The following is a 24,426-nucleotide window of genomic DNA, read 5'->3' as shown; positions in this document are numbered from 1 at the left end:
GGTTTGGCTCAGTGGATAGAGCATCGGCCTGCGGACTGAAAGGTCCCAGGTTCGATTCCAGTCCAGGGCATGTACCTTGGTTGCGGGCACATCCTCAGTAGGGGGTGTGCAAGAGGCAGCTGATCATGACTCTCTCTCACCAATGTTTCTAACTCTATCCCTCTCCCTTCCTCTCTGTAAAAAAATCAATAAAAATACTTTTTGGAAGAAAAAATATTATTGTAATATTATTGTAAATATTGTATATAAATTGTGTCTTATCTTTTTCCTTAACATTGCATTAGGATTTTTCCATGTTATTAGCTTTTCCTAAACATCTTTTAACAGTCGCATCCCATCCAGTAGAACAGTTGCCTTCCATCCAATGACCTGACTCACACCACAGGGATACATTCGTTATAACTGATAAGCCTACAACAACAAACCATGATCTCCCAATGTCCGAAGTTGACATTGGGGTTTACTCCTGGTGCTTTGGATTTGGACAAAGACATATAAAATGACATGTCTCCACCATTATAGTATCTCAATGGGTCATTTCACTGTCTTAAAAGTCCTCTGTGTTCTGCCTTCTTATCCCTTTAAAGTGTTTTCTATAATTAGGATTATCTTCTAGAGTAGATTTTAAAAAGCAGAATCATAAGTTGAAGTGATTCAAATCACTATTTGAAGTTTCAACATTTTTACAATGTAACATTGTCTCCATAAGAAGCAAATTATGTCCCAAAGTCTATAGATGACACAGATTGCTCTCTTATTTTAGACCAGTTTTGCCCTTCCTCCTGAAACAAATAGAAGAATTGGGAGATTCAAAGGGGCCTTTTATTATAGACAAAGGGATTTCCAAATTTAAAATATATTTTATTGATTTTTTACAGAGAGGAAGGGAGAGAGATAGAGAGCTAGAAACATCGATGAGAAACATCGACCAGCTGCCTCCTGCACACACCCCACCGGGGATGTGCATGCAACCAAGGTACATGCCCTTGACCGGAATCGAACCCGGGACCCTTCAGTCTGCAGACCGACACTCTACCACTGAACCAAACCAGTTTCAGCGGGATTTCCAAATTTTAAAAAGTGGGAATTTTAGACAAAAGGTTACCAGGCTAGAAAATATCTGAGATATCTGGTCTGTTTCTCCATGTACAAGTGGCATCATCCAAGAACCTCTTCTTTGAGGTTCATCACCCCAATTAACACATTAAAGCCCATCGATTTTAGAACCTCTTCCCAAAGCTCTATGATTCTGTTCAGATTTCAGCTGCTAAAGCTGAGTGACAGGACTTGGGGTTTATGTACTATTCACCTGTTTATCCAAATGAATATGCTTGAAATGTTTCAAAACCAAGCTTTTTAAGTTAGATTACCACAATAACCACACTATGGCAACAAAATTTGCCTGCCAATCTCATAAAGTGAGTCCTTCACATAATAAGATATGACTCCTTGCTGAGACCGGTTTGGCTCAGTGGATAGAGCGTCAGCCTGCGGACTGAAAGGTGGCAGGTTCGATTCCAGTCAAAGGCATGTACCTTGGTTGTGGGCACATCCCCAGTAGGGGTGGTGCAGGAGGCAGCTGATCGATGATTCTCTCTCATTGATGTTTCTGTCTATCCCTCTCTCTTCCTCTCTGTAAAAAAATCAATAAAATATATTAAAAAAAAAAAAAAAAAAGATATGACTCCTTGCCGAAACCGGTTTGGCTCAGTGGATAGAGCGTTGGCCTGCGGACTCAAGGGTCCCGGGTTTGATTCCGGTCAAGGGCATGTGCCTTGCTTGCAGGGGGTGTGCAAGAGGCAGCTGATTGATGTTTCTGACATTCTATCCCTCTCCCTTCTTCTCTGTAAAAAAATCAATTAAAATATATATATATATATGATATGACTCGTAAGAGTGTACTCTTGTCCCAACTATAATATTGGAAATGACATTTTAGACTCTGAAATAAAATGTCATTAACTTACAGCCACATTTCGGTGGAGCCAGTCACATTTTTAAGGAATCAAAAAATCTCTTTCCATTACAATTCAACCAGAAGGCCTGGCTAACCCCAATGTCCCTCTAGCACTGAGAGAATTCCATTTTATTAACACCTTCCCACAATTCACGCTTATCTTTTTAATAGCAGGTAGGTTTGCCGAAACCGGTTTGGCTCAGTGGTAGAGCGTCGGTCTGCGGACTGAAAGGTCCCAGGTTCGATTCCGGTCAGGGGCATGTACATTGGTTGCGGGCACATCCCCAGTAGGGGGTGTGCAAGAGGCAGCTGGTCAATGTTTCTCTCTCATCGACGTTTCTAGCTCTCTATCTCTCTCCCTTCCTCTCTGTAAGAAATCAATAAAATATATTTTAAAAAAAGAAAAAAAAATAATAGCAGGTAGGTTTATTTGCTTGTTTTTAACTAAAAACATATAATTTAAATAGTCAACTAAAATCACTCAAAATATTCAGCAAATCTCACAGAATACATGTTTTCAATATTCCAGAATGAGAATTCAGAGAGAAAATATCAAAACTGAAATTCTCCAAAGTTTAGTCATTGTTGATGATGACCACATAAAGCAAAAAAATCTTCTCTTCTACAAATTATCCTAGTTTAGTGACTTTGAATATTAACTGAAATCTTTTTTTTAATATATGTTTTATTGATTTTTCACAGAGAGGAAGAGAGAGGGATAGAGAATTAGAAACATCGATGAGAGAGAATCATCGATCAGCTGCCTCCTGCACACCCCTTACCGGGGATGTGCCCGCAACCAAGGTACATGCCCTTGACCGGAATCGAACCCGGGACCTTTCAGTCCGCAGGCCAACACTCTATCCACTGAGCCAAACTGATCCTGGCTTAACTGAAATCTTTAAAAATTGTTTTAAAATTCCATAAATCCCTGTGTTGTTCTATTCCCTATTACTCCCGGGCCATATGCAAAACCAGTTACCAGAAGAGCTTAAAAATCATTAGGCAGAGTTGAAAAATTGAACCTCAGATCTAAACACCTGTATGTAGTTTTGCTGGATTCGGTTGTTTCTTTAGGGGATGTTGTTGTTTTGTTCTGAGATTTATATTTTTGCAGACACAAGAACACATATTTGGTATTTGGTGTCTAGACTGGCTTGAAAAATACCTGGAATTACCTGGACTGAAATAATATTATAATCCTGCCAATAAAAGTGGAAAAGGCTATTTAAAAAATCTAAAATTACTCATTACATTTTTTAAAAAATATCTGTATTATCTTGGCTTGAGTTTTTAAAACGCCTACGTTATCTATATGAGTCATCTGGACCCGGTTAACGGGGATGAACATTCATCGCTGTACAAATTAGACTTCAGTACAAATAAGACATATATGACATGTATCCATCATTATAGTATCTCAATGGGTCATTTCATTGTCCTAAAAGTCCTCTGCATTCTGCCTTCTTATCCCTTTAAAGTGTTTTCTATAATTAGGATTATCTTCTAGAGTAGATTTTAAAAAGCAGAATCATTAGTGGAAGTGATGGCTAATGGTTGGGTGACGTGCCCCGCAAGATATGGGTGGGGAAGAGCAACATTTCACCCTGAATTCCTCAGATTCTGACCCGGTGCCTGCAGGGTGCTGGGAGGGAGGAGGAGGAGGATGTCCAGCGGAAGGAAACGCCAGTCCGGGGCGGGTCACGTGGGTCCACGCAGCTGTCAGAACTCCTCCACGGGAACCTACAGCTCCTCGCCTCTGGGCGAGTCAGCTCCCTGAAAACCAGGCTGTAGAAACTGGGGAAACGGGGAATTAAAACCGAATGTTGAAAAGGAGGATGTTCTGGCTCCGGAAACGCTCCCCACGTGTGTGTGCACGACTCCACTGAGAACGGGCCGTGGGGATTCCCGGAGGAGGGTCCGCCCCTCTGTGCGCAGGACCAAAATAAAGAGAATAATAAGGCGTGTTTATCCTGAGCCCAAAGAGGAGCTCCTGCAGCCAGGGGCGCGCTGGGCGCCCCCAGGCACATGGACAGCCATCTGGGGCGGGAGCCGCGACCCGAGCCCGGCCGGGGTGCGAGCCGGCGGGCACGGGGAACAGACAGGTCCGCCGGGGGACCGCGCGGGGAATCGGTGGCGGCGGAGCGGCGGGACGGACTGCCGGCGCGGGGTCAGGGGCGGCTCCTCCCGGCCCGGCCCCGCCCGACTGACCTGTGACGCTGGCCCGGGTGACGCGCTGCACCACGGCTCTCATGGCGGCGGCGGCGGCGGCGGCTGGGGCGAGTGGGGTCGCAGCCGCTCCTCCCGGCTTCACGGCTCTGCAAGCGGCTCCGCGGCCTGCGCCCTCTGCCGGTGACACTGGGAAGTGCGCCCCACGGCCCAGGAAGGCCAGGTTGGGGACGGCCGGCGGGAGTGGGCCACGCCCCCCCCCGAGGTTGGTCACGCCCACCTGCGGCCTCCCCGTAACCCGGCTGATCCAGGGACAGGACCGCCCCCTTCTCGGTGTGGCTCCACCCACCGCTGGGCCCCGCCCTAACCACCTCGGGTCCCCAACCAAAACCCAGGCTCACCTCTGCCCAGACCGGTTTCTGCCCGTTTCCTCTCACTTCCCCAGGCCTAAGAGACATCATTCCTAAATCCCAACTGTGTCCAGAACCCTAATTGTGTGTGTTTTTTTAAATACATTTTATTGAGTTTTTACAGAGAGAAAGAGAAAGGGATAGTTAGAAACATCAATCAGCTGCCTCTTGCACACCCCCTATTAGAGATGTGCCCACAACCAAGGTACATACCCCTGACCAGAATCGAACCTGGGACCTTTCAATCCGCAGGCCGATGCTCTATCCACTGAGCCAAACCGGTTTCAGTCAGAATCCTAATTCTAATTGTGTTCCCTTTTCCTCTTTGCCATCCCTCCGCACAAGTATCCTCCCAAATTGTTTTTCCCTGTACTCTGATTTCTCTTCAGATCGCATTAATCTTTCGCCTTTTACCAAATTGTTTCTCCCCCGTCCTCCTGACTCAGGGGCTTCTTAGAAAGTAGACAGGAGTTGCTGCCCAAAATAGCCATTTAACTATTTAAGTATTTTTTTTGACTTAACCCTGTCATGGCAATGCAGAGATGTATACTGTAATTTTGTAATAATAATTCTTCTAATTCAAATACTAGTCCACCCCACCCCCAGGTGCAAAAGTGCTTAGAAAGCTGCAAAGGACTATACGAAGGTATCACCCTAACAAATTATTATCACAGATGAAAATGAGTTCCTCTCAACTTGTCTTCTTCTTACAGTCCTCGAAAAGCATTGGTGTGTGTAGAATATGAGCTTCAGGACAAACTATCCCAAAGCATAGCACCTTGGCATACTGAATATTTAAAGCTGGAATCTGAGGAAAACAGAAGCGGGAAGGTCACTCAGACCTTCCCCTGAACCTTCTCTCCTTGAACAGATCGTAAACACCTCATGTGAGAGGTGCCATCCCTATATCTGGAGGAAGAACAAACAGGCCTTGCTAGGTCTCCCTCAGTTTATGACAGCTACCTCATATTACTTATTCCTCCACAACTGCTCACTCTGCATCAAACTTAGCATAAACATTCTCAGATCTAACTGTCTCTTCAGCTCACCGTTTCCTTATGAAGACTCCCATTGATCAATTCAGTCACATGTAAAACAAATAAATGTATATGCTTTTCTCCTTTTCATCTGTCTTTATCAGTTTAATTTTCAGACCCACCCAGAGACCTTATGAATGTTGAGGGAAACTTTTTCTCCTCCTATAAAAGAAAGCATTCAAATAAAGAACAAGGAAAGTCATTTGGCCAGAAAAGAACACAAATTAGTATGCTTGAATGTTTACACTGCACACTAAATTATCTTAACGAAGTGGCCAAAGTTAATCTCATCAGTAATGAGAAACACATCATATGCTCCCTGATATTGCACTGAGAAAGACACAACATCAGTTTTGTGGCATTTCTGCCAAAAATTTGTAATCTGTGTGGGAAAGGAGAAACTTTCCCTTACCCTCAAGGTTCTTTCAGCTGGTCCTGTAATTGGCAAACTGCGGCTCATGAGCCACATGCAGCTCTTTGGCCCCTTGAGTGTGGCTCTTCCACAAAATACCACTGCCTGGGCGAGTCTATTTTGAAGAAGTGGTGTTAGAAGAAGTTTAAGTTTAAAAAAATTGGCTCTCAAAAGAAATTTCAATTAAAAAAAAAAAGAAAAAGAAATTTCAAACATTGTACTGTTGATATTTGGCTCTGTTGACGAATGAGTTTGCTGACCACTGAACTGGTCTAATAATAACCAAATTGACATGAGTCAGATTAACAAGAGAAAATAACCAAATTTAACTCACACATATTTATGGGAACCACGCATACATATAAGAAGAGTCAGAGACCCCACATGCATGACAGGTTCGAAGACAGAAAGGGAGAATGACTGTATAAGACATTCTGAGGTAGCAATGAGGTAAGGTGCTTGGGGCTTCAAAGGGTCAGTGTAGGGAGAGCACGTTTAGTAACTAATTAGTAGTTTGCCCTGCCCTATAGATAATAGCCTCTAACTATGGGCAACCCCCCAATCCAAATTCTTCTAATGCAGAGGTCGGCAAACTGCAGCTCAAGAGCCACATTGGGCTCTTTGGCCCCCTGGAGTTTTAGCAAAGGCCAGCTTAGGAATACCCTAATTAAGTTAATAACAATGTACCTACCTATATAGTTTAAGTTTAAAAAATTTGGCTCTCAAAAGAAATTTCAATCGTTGTACTGTTGATATTTGGCTCTGTTGACTAATGAGTTTGCCGACCACTGTTCTAAGTATTTGCGGGGCAGAAGTTTCTCATGAGCCCACAGCTAAAAGTTGCCTTTAGCTCAAAAACAATTCACATACCACAGATACATGTTGGGATGGCTCTTTCTGTTTGTTTTTTTTTGTTTGTTTGTTTGTTTGTTTGTGTGTTTTTTTAATCAATCTTTATTGTTCATATTGTTACAAAGGTTCCTCATTTCTTCCCCCCTCCACCAGGTTCCCACCCCACCCTCCGGTCCCTCCCCGTCCCTCATTGTCTTCATTTATAGGTGCAGTTTATGTTCAGTCTCTTCCTCCCTCCCTTTCCCCGATAGTAAATCCCTTTTCAGATAGTAAATCAGTTACTTAGCATTTTCTCATATCAATAATACCACCACATGCCCAATGATACATTTCACACAAAAAACATTTCCAAATAGGTCAACCAGCCTCATCCAGGCCCCACCCAAGGCACTCACAGATCAACACCCCAGCCCTATACTAACTCAACACATCCAGATCTAAGCCTTCATCACTTGATTCAGCAGACCCTCAAGTTCCCACAAAAGTTTCCAGCCATGTCTGAGAGGCAGCCGTGGGGCAGGGGCAGGCGAGGAGCGAGCTGTTCCGGGCCTGGCTGCTCCGGGCCTGGCCTCTGTTGCTCTGGTTTGTTCCACAACCAGCTGCTCCGGGTCTGGTCACCGCCGCTCCCAACCAAGTTGCTCTTGACCTGGCTGCTGCTGCTCCGGGACTGGCCACACCCAACCCGGCTGCTCTGGGCCTGGCCGCTCCCAGCCAGGCAGCCACTGCTCCGGGCCTGGCCGCACCAGACCCGGCTGCTCCAGGCCTGGCCGCTCCCAGCCTGGCAACCGCTGCTTTGGGCCTGGCCGCACAAGACCCGGCTGCTCCGGGCCTGGCCGCTCCCAGCCTGGCAGCCGCTGCTCCGGGCCTGGCCACGGGATAGCTCTTTATGAACCTCCACAGTTCCTTCCTGAAACTTCCCTGGAAGTTTCACATTCCAGAAATGATGTCGATAGTTTTTTGTGTTTTTGTTTATATATATATATATATATATATATATATATATATATATATATATATATACACACACACACACACACACACAATTGATTTCAGAGAGAAAGGAAGGGGAGAGAGAAACATTAATGATGAGAGAAAATAACTGATCAGCTTGCCCCCCTGCATGCCCCCCACCAAGGACTGAGCCCGAAACTTGGACATGTGCCCTTGACTGGAATCAAACACGGGACCTTTCAGTCTGCAGGCCGACACTCTTTCCACTGAGCCAAACCTCAGTCTTGGGACAGGTTCAGTTCAGTTAAATAGCTGTATCTCATTTGGAGGCAGTAATACCAGTGGGCTCCTAAAATTAAACCTGTGGTGCAAAGACAGCACAGGTATTTAATAAAAAGCATCTCTATGGACCCAAAGACATAGAAGCATGGAACAGACTGGAATCTCAAAGGGAAGGCAGGGGTGAGTGGATGGGAAGAGATCAACCAAAGAACTTGTATGCATATTTGCATAATCCGTGGACATAAAAAATAGGGTGGTGAAGGCCTGGGGCAACGGGTGGGGGTAGGCTAGAAGGGGTCAATGGGGGGGAAATGGGGACATATATAATACTTTCAACAGTAAATATTTATTTTTTTATTTATTTTAAAAGAATGTACTCTGAGTCAAGAAGTGAGCTGTCAGAACTGTCAGAACAAAAGACTAGATCATCCACATACAGTATTAAAGTGGTGTTTCCTGGGTGGTGGGGGGAAGCATCTCTATGGAAACAAACAAACAAAAAAGCAGACTATCACTGAAAATGGTTTGCTTGATGAATCTAAAAAAACAATAAATAAATAAAAATTAAAATTAAAAAAAAAATTTTTTTTAAATGCCGAAACCAGTTTGGCTCAGTGGTAGAGTGTCGGTCTGCGGACTGAAAGGTCCCAGGTTCGATTCCGATCAAGGGCATGTACCTTGGTTGCAGGCACATCCCCAGGGGAGGGGGTGCAGGAGGCAGCTGGTCAATGTTTCTTTCTCATGGATGTTTCTAACTCTCTATCCTTCTTCCTTTCTCTCTGTAAAAAACATCAATAAAAATTTTAAAAAACAACTATAATCTGTTTCTGAGTTCTGAGGGCAGGCAGTTGAGAAGATGTCTAAATATGTCTGGAATCGTCTTCAGATTGAGTGAGGACAGGTAGTTACAGGCTGTAGCTTCTCCTGGTCTGCAGAATGGATGTCTCTGGTGATCTTTCCGTGATGGGGGAATGACTGTCTATACATAAGCTGTGGTGATTTCTCTGAACTCTGTTACCAAGTTCTCCATCTTCAGCTTACATGGCCCTGGGAAAGGGGCAGTTTCAGTCCTCAATGATTCCAAGTCGACAGATGAAAGAAAAATTAGAAACATTCATTTGGAGAGTCTTTGGCAGATGTTGGAGGGACCTAGGATAATTGAAGATCCAGTCCATTTACAAGAAGGAAACAAAAAACTCAAAAAATAATGAACAGCACCAGAATGTAATATCTGCAAATATATATCATAGTTTCTATTGAAACATAATTTTTTACTCTAAGATCATTATTTTTACCAAAGATAGCCAAATTAAGTTTAATTTATTTGCAAAATAAGTTATTTCAATAAACTCGGCCTGATTATTCGTCTAAGTCCAGCAAGAATAGTAATTAAGCAGAAGGGCTCTTTTAAATCTGCTGTGCTGGCCCTGCTGGTTTGGCTCAGTGTCTGCCTGCGGACTGCTGGGTTCGATTCCAGTCAAGGGCACATGCCCAGGTTGTGGGCTTGGTCCCTGGTGGGGGGCATGCAGGAGGCAGCCGATCAGTGATTCTCTCTCATCATTGGTGTTTCTATCCTTCTCTCTCCCTTACTGAAATCAATTTTTAAAAAATTAAATCTAAAAAAAAAAAAAATTAAATCTGCTGTGCTGGAATTTTCCATGAGAAATCTTCAGATTGAACTTAAAAAGGCCTCTTGAGGCTAGAAAAGCCATGGCAAGAACTTGCCATCAGCCCTTGCCTGCACTACGTATAGATTTAGGTGAGTTTGTCTTTTCTCAAACTCCTCAAAATATCCTGAAGCTTCTGTATCGGCCAAGAAATTACATTCTTTACTCACCTCCTAAGGCTGCTGCTGATTTCTGTAAGCAAAGTACTATGCCAATATTTCAAAGGGTTTTTATTGGCTTCTGTCAGTCAATATTAAAGCTGTCTGGTCATGTCTGAGTCTATGCATGTCTCTCTCAAATATGACATTCTAGCTGGGACCGGTTTGCCTCAATGGATAGAGCGTCGGCTTGGGGACTGAAGGGACCCGGGTTCGATTCCGGTCAAGGGCATATACCTTGGTTGCGGGCATATCCCCAGTAGGGGGTGTGCAAGAGGCAACTGATCGATAACTCTCTCTCATCGATGTTTCTAACTCTCTATCTCTCTCCCTTCCTCTCTGTACAAAATCAATAAAATATATATATTTTTAAAAAATATGACATTCCAGTCAAATCCTTGATATATAACTGTCTTCTGTTATAAGAACAGATCTTTATTGAACTTATGCAAATAACAGTATTGCCATGAAAATGAGAACACTCCCTGAGAATTTCTGAATTCTGGGGGAATCAAGTAAAGAGAAAAGGACACATGTTTCTATTCTGTTTATAAAGGTATAGTTTACCATATTGCTCTACGTCATGGCTAGCTTTAGAAAATTGTTTTCTTATATCTGAAAAAATAATCCAGCAAAATTTCAAACAAAAAGTTATCAATATTGTAACCATTCTCATCAGTTAATTCAGCCCCATGTACTTAAAATTTCTGCTTGATTCAGTTTTTCCATTAGTTCTCTCAATCTTGCCTGATAATGAAGTGATAGGGTCAGTGATAATTCCAAGTGTTCAGGTCTGTCCATCAGAGTCCATTATGACTTATGCTCGGCTGATGTCCACCCATGAAGGAGGGGTCCCAGATTTGTTTTGGATCAGAGCACATGCCTGAGTTGTAAGCTCAGTCCCCAGGAGGGGAACTGCAGGGGAGCAGCTGATACATGTCTCTCTCTTATCATTGATATTTCTCTCTCTCTCCCTTCCTCTCTCTCTAAAATCAATATTTTTTTTAACTCATATAATTTGCTCAGAGATTGTTGAAGGCATACACTAAGTGGGAAATACATTTTCAAACACTGTCTTTCCTACTGTGAGGGTATCAGCCTTTCAGTAGGGGAAGGCTTTAACCCACCTGGGAAACATACACCAGGAGCATACTCCTAACACATACTAAATAGCAGCTGAATAAAATCCACAGTTTAAAAGTACTATGGTGGCTGAAACTGGTTTGGCTCAGTGAATAGAGCGTTGGTCTGCAGACTGAAAGATCCCAGGTTCGATTCCGGTCAAGGGCATGTACACTGGCTGCGGGCACATCCCTGGGGGGGGGGGGGGGGGGGGCAAGAGGCAGCTGGTCAATGTTTCTCTCTCATGGATGTTTCTGGCTCTCTCTCCCTCTCCTTTCCTCTCTGTAAAAAAAACAATAAAATATATTTAAAACATAAATAAATAAAAATAAAAGTTCTGGGTGGTCCTTTTATAGTACTTGGCTCAGTGGAAAGAGCATCAGCCGGTGGACTGTCAGCCTGATTCCAGTCAAGGGCAGAACCTCGGTGGGTAGGGCGAGTGCAGGAGGCAACCAAAGTGTGTCTTTCACATCAATGTGTCTCTGTCATATAGTTGTTTCTCTCGGTCTCTCCCCCTCCCTTCCACTCTCTCTAAAAATTGATGGGAAAATATCCTTGAGTGAGGGCTAACAACAATAAAAAAGTACTACGGTGATGAAGAAATGCAATAAGAGAAATGGGGGAAAAATGGGGTTTGACAGGAGCCTGAAAGAATCAAGTGGCCCATCTTGGGTTTTCCATAGACTATCCACTTAATTCACAGCCATTGTTTATCTTTATAATATACCCTGAAAGTTTACCTAAGGTGACCAGATTTTAACATTGGTAAAGCGGGACTGGGGGGGGGAGGGGGGATTCTGGTATATATGGAGAAACAAAAATTTTCATAGAACACAAAAATAGTATTGTAATATACTTTTTAAAATTTCAACATAAGTACAATTTACAAATATAATTAATAAATAAATAAAAATTATGTATAGTTGTGTCACTTTCAAGGCCGGAACTAGACTTTTTGCCACCACTATAAAATATACATATACGAGTACTGTCTGCTAAATTCAAGAAAATTTATGTATATTAACTGTTATGTATATGCTGCATTTTAGACTTCCTTATAGCAAAGAAGGTGGTTTTTTTTTTAAAGAAACAAACTCCACAAATCATGAAGCTGTGTAAAAGTTACATATACCTCCAAAGCTCTGAATTCAGGTCCCAGTTGCTGTCACAAAGGAGTGAATGGAATCGCACCCCACCCTTTTTCTAAAGTAAAAGTGCCTTAGCATGTGCTGCAGCTGTCACCACTACAGGAAGCTGGTTTCCAGAGGTTTCCACTGAGCGTCACAATAAAGAGTCCACGTGCTATGAAAAAAAAAAAAAAAAAAAAAAAAAAAAAAAAAAGAAAATTTATGTATTTATGAAATAAATAAATTACCTAAATTATCTGAATAGCTGATTTGTAATGGCATCACTTGTTTAATTAGCTTACTAGCACGCAGTACAATGTGTATCGTCTGAGAGACAGTTACAAAATGTTTTCGTGGTTGCCAATCCCCAAAAATGCCATTGTTCATTCTAAGGTGACCAGACGTCCTGATTTTTATTTTTTTATATATATTTTATTGATTTTATACAGAGAGGAAGGGAGAGAGATAGAGAGTTAGAAACATCGATGAGAGAGAGTCATCGATCAGCTGCCTCTTGCACACCCCCCCACTGGGGATATGCCCGCCACCAAGGTACATGCCCTTGACCGGAATCGAACCTGAGACCTTTCAGTCCCCAAGCCGATGCTCTATCCATTGAGCCAAACCAGTCCCAGCCAGATGTCCTGATTTTTAACAATTTGTCCCGTGTCCCGCTGCGTTTTAAGACAATCCCCATTTAAAATTTAAAATTCAAAATCGGGACTGTGTTAAAACGCCGCGGGACGCGGGACAAATTGTTAGAAATCGGGACTGTCCCGCCAAATGCGGGACGTCTGGTCACCTTAAAATGGTGGTCGAATTCTAACAACTGATCAACAATGCGAACTTTGATAAGCAGTTCTCGGTAATCAGTTCTCAACAATTATTTGTTATTGTTAAAGTTTAACATTATAAAATTAACAAAAATAATATAAAACTCATATCCTGGCTAAACAGCCACATGGCCGCGGAAAACCGTATATTCCCTCTCCGTTCTACCACCGCTCCCTAGCTTGTCGTGCATTCTTTCCAAAAATCAAGACTTTTTAAAACGACAAATTGTTAAAAATCGGGACTGTCCCACCAAAAGCGGGACTTTGGGTCACCTTCAGTTTATCGCCACTTACTTTAAAACTAGTAAAACACTCCACGGTGAAATTTGCATATATGTAAATGACGCAACACGGAAAAACTGATACTCAAAGGCAAATTCAAGCTGAAAAGGAGTAACTTCAAATTTCCTTCCACTTACCTGTTCTGAAAATGAGATCACTATTTACAGAATAACCTTTGATCATTTTTATTCAAACACCGAAACTAGCCACCGTCAGTGAAATAGGAGTGGCTTTTACCCGAGGTCTGTGCTACAAGGTTGCTGGCTAACTCTCTCTCACCCGATTTGGGTATCTCTCTCTCTTCCCAATTTTTTTTTGGGAGGCAACCAAAATTTTTGGTGGCCTTGTTTCGGCAAGGCTTACTTTAATTCAGGTTAAAAAAAGAAAAATAACTTGCTAGGCAGTGTTTTCTATGTTAGCCACTGTGCTAAGTATGGCCGTTCAATCCTGCTCCTCAATACCTGGGTTGTACTGCGTGTATATATATATATATTCTTTTTAACAAGAGTATTCCTTATAATATACTTATATGCATAGTTCAAGAACAGGGCCAATAGGTTAGTGAGGACCTAAAGGAGGAAGTGGGGAGAGGAGATTGGAGGGGTGTAAAGGGGGAGGGAGGGAGGGAGGGGGGGGGGAAGAAGAGTAAGCGGGAGATCTTTGTGATGCTATCAACAATAAAAATAGAGATCATAAACTGATGAACAAAAACAGATGCAGAGATATCAACAATAAAAATAGAGATCATAAACTGATGAACAAAAACAGATGCAGAGACAGAGAATCATCTTTCAGACCGTCAAACCTCAGAGGGAAGGTAGGGAAGGGTGGGGGTAAGAGGGAGAGATCAACCAAAGGACTTGTATGCATGCATGTAAGCCTAACCAATAGATGCAGACACCAGGGGGGTGAGGGCATGAGTTGGGGATGGGAGTGGGGGTGTGGATAAGGACACATATGTAATGCCTTAATCATTAAGAAATATATATATATATATATATATATATATATATATATATATATATATATATATGTATATTTATACTTTTCAAATTCATGCACCAGTGGGGTCCTTGGGCCTGGCCTATGGGATCCGGCCAAAACTGGCTCCTGACACCCCCAAGGGGTCCTGGATTGCAAGAGGGCACAGGCCAGGCAAAGAGCTCCCACTGGTGCATGATTTGGGGGGGGGGGGGGGGAGGAATGTGAGAGGTTGGCTAGCTAGGGAGGGACCTCAAGAGGGCTTCAGGGCATGTTCTGCCCTTCCAACTCAGTCTTTTCTCTTTTTTTAATTTTTTTTTAATTTGATTTTTTACAGAGAGGAAAGGAGAGAGATATTTAGAAACATTGATGAGAGAGAAACATCAATTCAGCTGCCTCTTGCACACTCCCCACTGAGGATGTGCTGGCAGCCAAGGTACATGCCCTTGACTGGAATTGAACACCGTACCCCTCTATCCACTGAACCAAACCGGCCAGGGCCTACTAGTCTGAGCTTCTGCCCACTAGTGGTCAGTGCATGTCATAGCGGTTGAGCGCCTTAGCATATCATTAGAATATTATGCTTTGATTGGTTGAACAGATGACTAGACTGACACTTAGCCTATTAAGCTTTTACTATATAGGCTGCTTCCCATGCAACTTATACCAAACTAGAGGCCCAGTGCATGAAATTCGTGCACAGGTAAGGTCCCTGGGCCTGGCTGGTGATCAGGGCTGATCTGTGGGGCAATCATTGGGGCAATTGAGGGCCCCCTCAAACACCCCTCCCCTCCCTCCAGTGGCAACAGCCTTGGTTGACATGGAGCATAGGGCCTACGGGGAGCTCCTGCATTGAGCATCTGCCCCCTGGTGGTCAGTAAATGTCAGTGACCAGTCATTCCTCTGGTTGTTCCACCATTTGATTTGCATATTAGGCTTTTATTATATAGGATAAGCCAAATTTGTTTAAATTTCCTTTTGTAAAGAGAGGAAATAAACCTTTTGAGGTGTCCTAAGGCCCTTCCAGGTCAAGACTCTGCATTTTGAATGTGGGAGGATGTCAAAATATCTAAAAAAGTTTGGACATTTGATTAAATAGGATCAATTAGTTATTATTTGATTAAATAGGATCAATAAGGATAATTAAGTATTAGGATCAATACTTAATTACCCACTTAACCAAAGTGATGATAAAAAATTTCAAAGACAAATTCAGTACCTTACAAAATTTTTAGCAAAACTTAGTTCTTTCACACGGACAAGTGTGGTGACTGGGGGCTGGGGGGATGGGGAACACAAGAGGGTATAGTGGGGTAAATGGTGATGGACGGAGACGGACTTGGGGTGGTACACATATAGTAAAGAGTACAGATGAAGTGCTATGGAATTGTGCACCTGAAGCCCGTATAGCTGTGTTAACCTGTATCACCCCAATAAATCCAAATTTTTTTTAAAGCGTAGCTCCTGCCTGACTGATGTGGCTCAGTGGTTGAGCGTCAACCTATGAACAAAAGGTCATAGTTCAATTTTCAATTCCCAGTCAGGGCACATGTCCAGGTTGTGGGCTCAATCCCCAATAGGGGGATGCAGGAGCCAGATGATCAGGGATTCTCTCTCGTCATTGATGTTTCTGTCTCCTTCCTCTCTGAAATCAATCAAGATATATTTTTTAAAAAAGGAAAAAGCAAAAAGTAGGCAAACCTACATTCAGTAAGAAATGTTTCAGTACTTTATCTTATTTGAAATGATCTAGACATTGAATGAATATTCATAATTTAATTTAGCTAGCAAACCTTTAAAGTTACCAAATTACCAGACTTGGAAAATCATTTTTAAGTACACCTATGTTGACATAAAAATGTCCAAATTTGTAGAAAACATGTATAAGTTTATTAGATGACCTGTACAGGTAGCACAGCTGTTTAGAGCATCATCCTGATACACAAAGGTTGTAGGTTTAATCCCCAGTCAGGGAATATACAAGAATCAACCAATGAGTGCATAAAGAAGTGAAACAAATCAATGTGTTGTTGTTGTTTTCTCTCCCTTCCTCTCTCTAAAATCAAAACAAAACTAATTTATTTTATCCAGAGGCAGGCAGGTTCAATGAGTGGCTGGCTGCATTCCAGTTCGTGGTGCCAGGCCTTCCTAGGCCTACAACATAACTTGCTTTAATTCTGAGGTATCCAAACACAATTTTTGACAAATACCCCTTAAGTTAAGCCCACTTGTTACTTGCAACCAAGAGACTCTAGGAACCATGCTGTCCCAACTTTGTACTTACTCCGTATCTAGAATATTGGTAGTCACAGTTGGGATTTAATCCATACCTGTTCTGGTCCTAAAGAACAGATGGAGTTTGTCTAATTCATAATAGTATCCAAAGAGTGGCTATAAATTCCATATTGAATATGGAGATTTGCTGAACCTAACCTTAAATGGATCACTAAAACTGTGTCTGATAACATCCTATATAATAAAGAGGTGACATGCAAATTGACCCTTATGACATCACAAGATGGCTACCTACAACCAAGCCGGCAGGGTGGTTAGTGAGGGACGACCAACCGACTGAACAGTAGACTGCATGCGGAGACCAGGCCGGCATGGGGGCTGTGAGAGGCAACCAGACCAGCAGCGGGGGCAGTTAGAGATGACCAGGCTGGCAGAAGGGGGCAGTTGGAGGCGACCAGGCCAGCAGGGGTGCAGTAAGGGGTGACCAGGCAGGCAGGCAGGTGAGCAATTAGGAGCCAGCAGTTGAGGATTGTGAGAGCGATATTCAACTGCCGGTTTAGGCCTTATCCCCAGGATCCTGGATTGGAGAGGGTGCAGGCTGGGCTGAGGGAACCTGCCCCAGGCATGAATTTCATGCACCAGGCCTCTATTAAAATAAATATAAAGGTCATGAACTAGTTTTAGAAAGCAAGCATATGGAAGCTCAATGTAAATTTCACTTCAACCCTTCACTCATGTAAGTATAGAGGAACACTTCTTGAATATGCCAGTTTACTTTTCCTCAAGGAAATATTTACTGCATATTACTAGTGATCATATTTTACATAAAAGGTTAAAGGTATACACTTTTCAAAAACATAAAATTGAAATCGAGGCATCTATCACATTTACATGCTGAAACAAAGTCCTGGGTTTCGGCATCCAGCAGTCAATCATGATTCTGGTCCAGGGCCACCAGTCCATGATTTCCAATAGTTGATGATCTTGTCAGTAACTGGAACAAAATCTTCTTTATATGTGACAATCGTTTCCACATAAAACCCTTTTGGGGGCTCAGTTACTTCATTCCTTAGGTCTAATTCATCACCTTTGAAAAATATGGAACACCTGAATTATTAACTTTTAAGGAGCAGTCACTAAAATTATTTAGTCAAGGCTTAGAAATAAAACAAAATAAGAATTACTTGACTCAGGGCTTTCATATGTTGCGACATCTTTTTGTTCTACTTCATCACCTTAAAAAAACAAAACACCTGAATTATTAACTCTAACTTAAATAGCAGTCATGTAAACTATTAGTAAAGTCTTATAAATAAAATAATTACCCCCACCCCTATCAGATTCCTGACACCATTTTCTTTCTGTAAAAAAGAAAAATAAATAAAACATGACCACTATAAACATGAAATGGTTACACTTTATACTTGGTTGGACATGTGTACTTTCTAGCCACTGATAATCCTCATCACCAAATATAATTTTCAGCAGTTTATACATCTCAGCTTTACCAAGATGAACTTAACATATCATATAATTACTCCTTTAAAATGTAACACTGCCCTAGCCTGTGTTGCTAAGTGGTTAGAGCCTCTGCCCAGCACGGAAGGGTCTGGGTTCAATTCCCAGTCAAGGGCATCTACTTAGGTTGTAGGTTTGACCACAGCCCTGGTGGCCCAGGGACGCAAGCAATTGATGTGTTTTTCTCTTTCTCTCTGTCCTCCCTTCCACTCTAAAAATCAATGGAAAAAATATCCTCAGGTGGATATTAAAAAATAATAATAAATAACCCTAGCCGGTTTGGCTCAGTGGTTAGAGTGTCAGCCTGTGGACTGAAGGGTCCCAGGTTCGATTCCAGTCAAGGACACATACCTTGGTTGCAGTTTCCCTGGCCACAGGAGGCAACCAATGAAGGTGTCTCCCTCACATTCATGGTTCTGTCTCTCCCTCTCCCTTCCACTCCTTCTAAAAATCAGTGAAAAGCCCAGCTGGTGTGGCTCACTGATTGAGCACTGACCAATGAACCAGGAGGTCACAGTTGGATTCCTCAGTGGCGGGTATAAAGGGAGGCAGCCAATCAATGATTCTCATCACTAATGTTTCTCTCCCTCTCCCTTCCTCTCTGAAATCAACAAAATATATATTTTAAATAAATTAAAAATGTCCTTGGGTGAGGATTAACAAAAAAATTTAAATTAAAATAATAATACAGTAAAATAAAATGTAACATTAAATGGTTTTCGGTACATTCAGATCTGTGGAACCTACACTACAATTAAATTTACAATATTTTCATCCACAAAAACAAACCCCATACTCTTTGCTATCACTCCTCCCATTCAACCACAAGCAACCAGATATCTATTAGCAGTACAGGTTTCCAAGCACTTTTTAAAGCTAAGGGATCTCCTTTCTGATAAGGGTATTTAAAAATATAGTTTTTATTGATTTCAGAGAGAAATGGAGAGATAGGAACATCAATAAGAATCATTGATAGGCTGCCCCCTACTGGGGATCGAGCCTGCAAACCAGGCACGAATCCTTGACCAGAATCCGAACCAGACCTTCAGTCCGCAGGCCTTTGCTCTGTCCATGGAGCCAAACCAGCTAGGGCTCCGGGAAGGCTTTCATATTCCTTGGCTGGTGTTAAGCGCTGTACTTGTCTGCTCGCCAAATGCGACAAAGGGCTAATGTTTCAGAAACACCAGTGTCCAGCGTCTGAAAACTCCATCTTTAACACTGACCCTTCAAATTCTTAGTATTACAGCACGGCCTCATTCAAAAATATAAGATTTGGTCATTTAAAATGTAGTTCCCGGCACACTCCATTACACCGAATGGCGCTAAACCACCGTTCCCAAGTTTTGTAGAATATTTAGGGCTGGCGCACGGCGAAGCTGCTCCCGTGACCCCTGCGTGCTCCCGTGACCCCTGCGTGAGCCCCACGGAGGGCTGCGTCTCCGGGGGGAAGGTCTCGCGGGAGAGCCGTACCTAGTGACTTGCTCTTTTTGCGGCCGGAGAAAATCAAGGCGCCCAGCACGGTCCAGGTGCCCAAAGCGTACACAGTGGACATGCGCCGGTACCAAGCCGAGGCCTGGTCCGGACGCATGGCGCCGCCAGAGGAAGGAAAGTCTTGTCCAAGGCTCGGGGGGGCGTAGGCGGGTCTTCCGGTCAGCGCGTCGCCGCCGCCGCCGCTTCCTCCAATGGGGAGCGGGCCCCGATGCATCCTGGGGCGTGTAGTCCGGCGAGCCGCGCCCGGGATTGGTCTCAGGTCCAGGAGCTTTGGTTCCGGTGCCTTGCGGCGAACGCACGACCTTGCATGCCCAGTGACCTACTACATGAGTATGTCTGAGCAGACTTCCCACTTGCAAATGGGTAACGTTTGCTTTAGCAGGCTTCAGGAGGTATTTCCAAAAGGTTAGTTTCATTCCTCCTCCAGCTCGGATTTGCGAGGATAGCGCCAGCCCCCCCCCCCTAACCACCCCCACTCCCAACCCCAAACTCATCTTCTCTGTTTACCTTTCTGGAACCCTCCCTGGGTGAGCGTTGAGTTCCCCCACGTCAAAGCTAATCCCTCCACTAGACTCTGGGCCTATTCTTTACTCCTTCCTCTGGAGCCTTTCCCATGAATTATATTCTAATGCTCCACCACCTCCCACAATTTTCATTTAGTTTTTACCCTTCCTCATACAAACCAGCCCGTATCTCAAAAACAAGCCATCTGCCCTGGCTGGGGTGGCTTTGTGGGGCGGCATCTCGTGCGCAGAAGGAAAGGTTGTCAGGTCCATTCCCTGTGGGTTCCCGGCCGACACCTGCCCGGTTTGTGGGGATTCCCCGGTGGGAGAGTGTAGGAGGCAGTGGATGGATGTTTCCCCCTCTCTCTTCCTCCCTCTCTCTAAAAATAAGTAAAAATCTTTTTTTTTTTTTTAAATATCCCTTTTAACTGTTCACCTTCGGCTTTTCTCTTATCCATGCAGTTCTTCAAAGCATCACCTCCCCCTGCTCCAACAGACCGAACAACTTGAGAGCAAAAGTTCTGTGCTTGCTGTAGTGGACACCCAGTAAATAGACTTACTCCTTTACAGCCTCATCAATCCATTTCTTTTTATTTTTTACTTAATATGTTTTATTGATTTTTTTACAAGGAGGAAGGGAGAGGGATAGAGTTAGAAACATCGATCAGCTGCCTCTTGCACACCTCCCACTGGGTATGTGCCCGCAACCAAGGTACATGCCCTTGACCGGAATCGAACCTGGGACCTTTCAGTCCGCAGGCCGATGCTCTATCCACTGAACCAAACTGGTTAGGGCTGATCAGTCCATTTCTAAAGCATCTGGTACCACTGGCCCCACCTGCTCCTCTTGTGGCTTCAAAAGCGTTTTCTTCCGTACCTCGGAATCCTCCGGGGCTCTTTCTACTTTGCCCATCCTAGAAACTGATATTTTGACTCACCCCAAATGTAACTCTAAAGCTAAAACTATAAACGGGGCGGGGAGGGGGGGGGAGTGGAGAAAAAAAATCTTTGCCGCCTTGGGATAGTTTTAAGTTTCTTAGCACAAAACATAAAACATGGGGAGGAGGGAGGAAGCTGGCGGCCAGCGGGTGTGGAATGAGAGAGAATGGGAGGAAGGGAGCCAGAGGGCGCGGGGGCGGGAGGGGGGGGGACAGTACGACGGCGCGGGAACCAGGGGGGCAGGCGTTCGGGCTCTCGGGGCCAAAAAACCTAAGGCACCCCCTTCCCCCGCCGCCCGCCCAGGCTCGCAGGCCGCCTCCATCCTCAAGGGCTTGCAAGGTCCTCCTTGGGCGGAGCCTGCCCAGCCCGCCACCTACCGGACCCACCGAGGCCTGAGCCCACGGCACTCCCGCCCCGGAATCCGGACACGCCAGCCCCGAAATCCGCTGGCCCCAAGGACAAAATATATTGTACAAAAGGAAAAAAAAAAATACTTCCTAGACAGAATCTTATGAGCAACTTGTTTTAGTAAAAGCCACAGTAAAATTTGCATATCTGTAAGTACAAGTGCAGGACAGGGGAAAAATTGATATTCAAGAGAAAAATCCAAGTGGAAAAAAAGGGGTCACTTAAAATTTTCTCCCAATTATATGTTGTGAAGATGAGTCTTCTATTTACAAGAATAAGCTGAACATTTTTAATTCAAGTGCTGAACCTAGCCACTGTCAGCGAAATAGGGGTTGCTTCTATTTAAGAGGTGCGTCACAAGGTTGACACGTACCTCTTTCTCTCCCAATTTTTTCTTTGGGAGGCAATCAAAGTTTTTGGTGGCCTTGTTTTGACAGGGCTTGGTGCTATATGGTTAAAAGATTGCTGAAACCACTTTGGCTCAGTGGATAGAGCATCAGACTGAAAGGTCCCGGTTCGGTTCCGGTCAAGGGCATGTACCTTGGTTGTGGGCACATCCCCAGCAGGGGGTGTGCAAGAGGCAGCTGATCGATGACTCTCATCGATGTTTCTAACTCTCTGTCCCTCTCTCTTCCTCTCTGTAAGAAATCAATAAAATATATTAAAAAAAAAAAAAAAAAGGAAAGATTATTTTAGTCTGTTTGGGTGGGTGGGTCACCATCCTGCAGGATGGACTGAAGGGTCTCAAAGTGATATTTGAGAGAGTCCTGTCCTCGTTGTCACAGGTTGAGGAAATAAGTAGGCATTCGAGCACTAAGAATATTTGTTGAAATGTTGCTTGCCTTTTTTATATAGTTGGATTGTCTCTGTAATTGGAATTGTAAGGCTTCTTAAATGTATATAAAAATTATTCGTCACCTATTTTGGATATTGTTTCATTTGTTTCTTAAACTTCACTTTTGATAATGCAAATGTCTGATTTCCCAATGTTCTTTTTCAAAATATGTACCTTTTCCCCCCCTTGATTAAGGTATTATATTATTAAGGTATTATCCCTCCATTGCCCCCAACACCCCCTATCCTGCCACTCATGCCCTCACCGCCCTGGTGTCTGCGTCTATTGGTTAGACTTATATGCGTGCACATAAGTCCTTTGGTTGATCTCTCCCTCTTACCCCCACCCTCCCCTACCTTCCCTCTGAGGTTTGATGGTCTGATCGATGATTTTCTGTCTCTAGATCAGTTTTTGTTCATCAGTTTATGTTGTCCTGTGTTTTCCTTGTTGACAGCATCACATATATCTACCCCCCCGACAACCCACCCCACCCCACCTTTTACACTCCTTTACTCTCCTCTTCCCAGCTCCTCCCCACTCCCTTCTTTAGGTCTTCACTAACCTACTGGCCCTGTCCATGAACTATGCACATATTATTATAAGGAATACTCGTTAAAAAATATAGAAAAATACATATACTATAATCTGGAGAATGAAGAAACATCAATTGTGAGATTGTCATTGACCACCTAGCAGTTGAGCCGAGCCCACAGTCCCCGCAATACTCCAACCCTAACACTATCTCCACTGTTTGAAACTGAAAGGAGTTGAAGTTAACACTTCCCCAAGTGTATAATCAGAAGCTTCCAAAATTGTACTACCAACTTCTAGAACTAAGAGTTAAAACTTGGCTAAATATCTGTCCAGGTAACAAGTTCTTCCTTTTAACCATGGTAATAAATGAGCCTTGCCAAAGCAAGGCCACCAAAAATTTTGGTTGCCTCCCAAAAAAAAATTGGGAAGAGAGAGAGATACCCAAATCGGGTGAGAGAGAGTTACTTAGCTACCTTATAGCACATACCTCGGGTAACAGCAACACCTTTTACGCTAACGGTGACTAGTTTCAGTGCTTAAATAAAAAATTTTCAATTTATTCAGTAAATAGTCTCATTTTCAGAACATAAACGTGAAAAAAGTTTTAAACTACTCTTTCAGCTTAAATTTACTCTTGAATATCCCTTTTTCTGTCTGGTATATTTACATATATGCAAATTTACTGTGGATTTTACTTCTTCATATATACATGTAAAAAAGAATATCTCTCCAAAACCAAGTTGGCTCAGTGGATAGAGCATCGGTCTGCAGACTGAAGGGTCCCAGGTTCGATTCCGGTCAAGGGTATGAGGCGGCTGGTCGATGTTTGTCTCATTGACGTTTCTAGCTCTCTATCCCTCTCCCTTCTTTTCTGTGGAAAATCAATAAAATATATTTTAAAAAATAATAAAATAAAGCTGTGAAAATCAAATTTCTCAAGAATATATATTAAAAAAAGGGAGGGGCTCAGCGTGGTCTTTGTTAGTTTCCACCATGGCGTACCGCGGCCAGGGCCAGAAGGTGCAGAAGGTGATGGTGCAGCCCATCAACCTCATCTTCAGATACTTGCAAAATAGATCTCGGATTCAGGTGTGGCTTTATGAGCAAGTGAATATGCAGATAGAAGGCTGTATCATTGGTTTTGATGAGTATATGAACCTCATATTAGATGATGCAGAAGAGATTCATTCTAAAACAAAGTCAAGGAAACAACTAGGTCGGATCATGCTGAAAGGAGATAATATTACTCTGCTTCAAAGTGTCTCCACCTAGAAATGACTTAAATGCTAAGTGAGGAGTTACTGAGAAACAATATAGTTTGTGTTGTATGGTGTCCTTTGTTTGGAGAATATGTCTTAACCATTTATTCATATTGGCTTACAATAACCTTAAGTAACTACTAGATGACAATAAATGATGTTGAACTGTTTTTGTTTAAAAAAAAAAAAAAAAGAATATCTCCTACACAAGATTTTATGAGCGCCAAAACCACTTGAAACGGGTTTAGCTCAGTGGATAGAGTGCCAGTTTGCGGACTGAAAGGTCCCAGGTTCAGTTCCAGTCCAGGGCATGTACCTTGGTTGCGAGTACATCCCAGGTTGAAGGTATATAAGAGGCAGCTGATCAATGACTGATGACTCTCATAGATGTTTCTGACACTCTGTCTCTCTCTCATCCTTTATAAAAATTAATAAAACACACTTAAGAAAAAAGAAGAAACTGT

The 24,426-nt window shown here is 43.2% G+C and overlaps 3 protein-coding genes across 4 annotated transcripts in view; 1 reads left to right on the top strand and 2 right to left on the bottom strand.

Moving 5' to 3' along the window:
• Nucleotides 1-4,335, bottom strand: part of DTD1 (D-aminoacyl-tRNA deacylase 1) — a 156,841-nt gene extending 152,506 nt beyond the window's left edge. The window contains exon 1 of the mRNA XM_036418862.2: nt 4,169-4,335. Coding sequence (XP_036274755.1) covers nt 4,169-4,211 — 43 coding nt within the window. The 5' untranslated portion in view covers nt 4,212-4,335. The remainder of the gene's footprint in view (nt 1-4,168) is intronic.
• Nucleotides 4,336-16,107: 11,772 nt separating this feature from the next.
• On the bottom strand, nt 16,108-19,829 carry SMIM26 (small integral membrane protein 26). Of its 2 annotated transcripts, XM_045574548.1 has the most exons (4): nt 19,464-19,829; nt 17,660-17,710; nt 17,367-17,562; nt 16,108-16,581 (listed from the first exon to the last, which is right to left on the bottom strand). In XM_045574548.1, exons 1-3 carry the CDS (start codon nt 19,696-19,698, stop codon nt 17,408-17,410), a joined length of 441 nt encoding a protein of 146 aa, XP_045430504.1. In that variant the 5' UTR covers nt 19,699-19,829; the 3' UTR covers nt 16,108-16,581; nt 17,367-17,407. The 2 variants fall into 2 exon arrangements, with proteins under 2 accessions (XP_045430504.1, XP_036274758.1); XM_036418865.2 differs by lacking the exon at nt 16,108-16,581 and having other exon boundaries at nt 17,246-17,562; nt 19,464-19,824.
• Nucleotides 19,830-23,661: 3,832 nt separating this feature from the next.
• On the top strand, nt 23,662-24,158 carry LOC118707986 (small nuclear ribonucleoprotein E-like). The gene has a single exon (XM_036418866.2). The coding sequence runs from the start codon at nt 23,697-23,699 to the stop codon at nt 23,973-23,975; it is 279 nt and encodes a 92-aa protein (XP_036274759.1). The 5' UTR covers nt 23,662-23,696; the 3' UTR covers nt 23,976-24,158.
• The last annotated feature ends 268 nt before the right edge of the window (nt 24,159-24,426 follow it).

The sequence above is a fragment of the Pipistrellus kuhlii genome, unplaced genomic scaffold (assembly GCF_014108245.1).
Source record: "Pipistrellus kuhlii isolate mPipKuh1 unplaced genomic scaffold, mPipKuh1.p scaffold_m20_p_6, whole genome shotgun sequence".
NCBI lineage: Eukaryota > Metazoa > Chordata > Mammalia > Chiroptera > Vespertilionidae > Pipistrellus > Pipistrellus kuhlii.
This window is presented reverse-complemented; position numbering and strand designations above follow the sequence as displayed.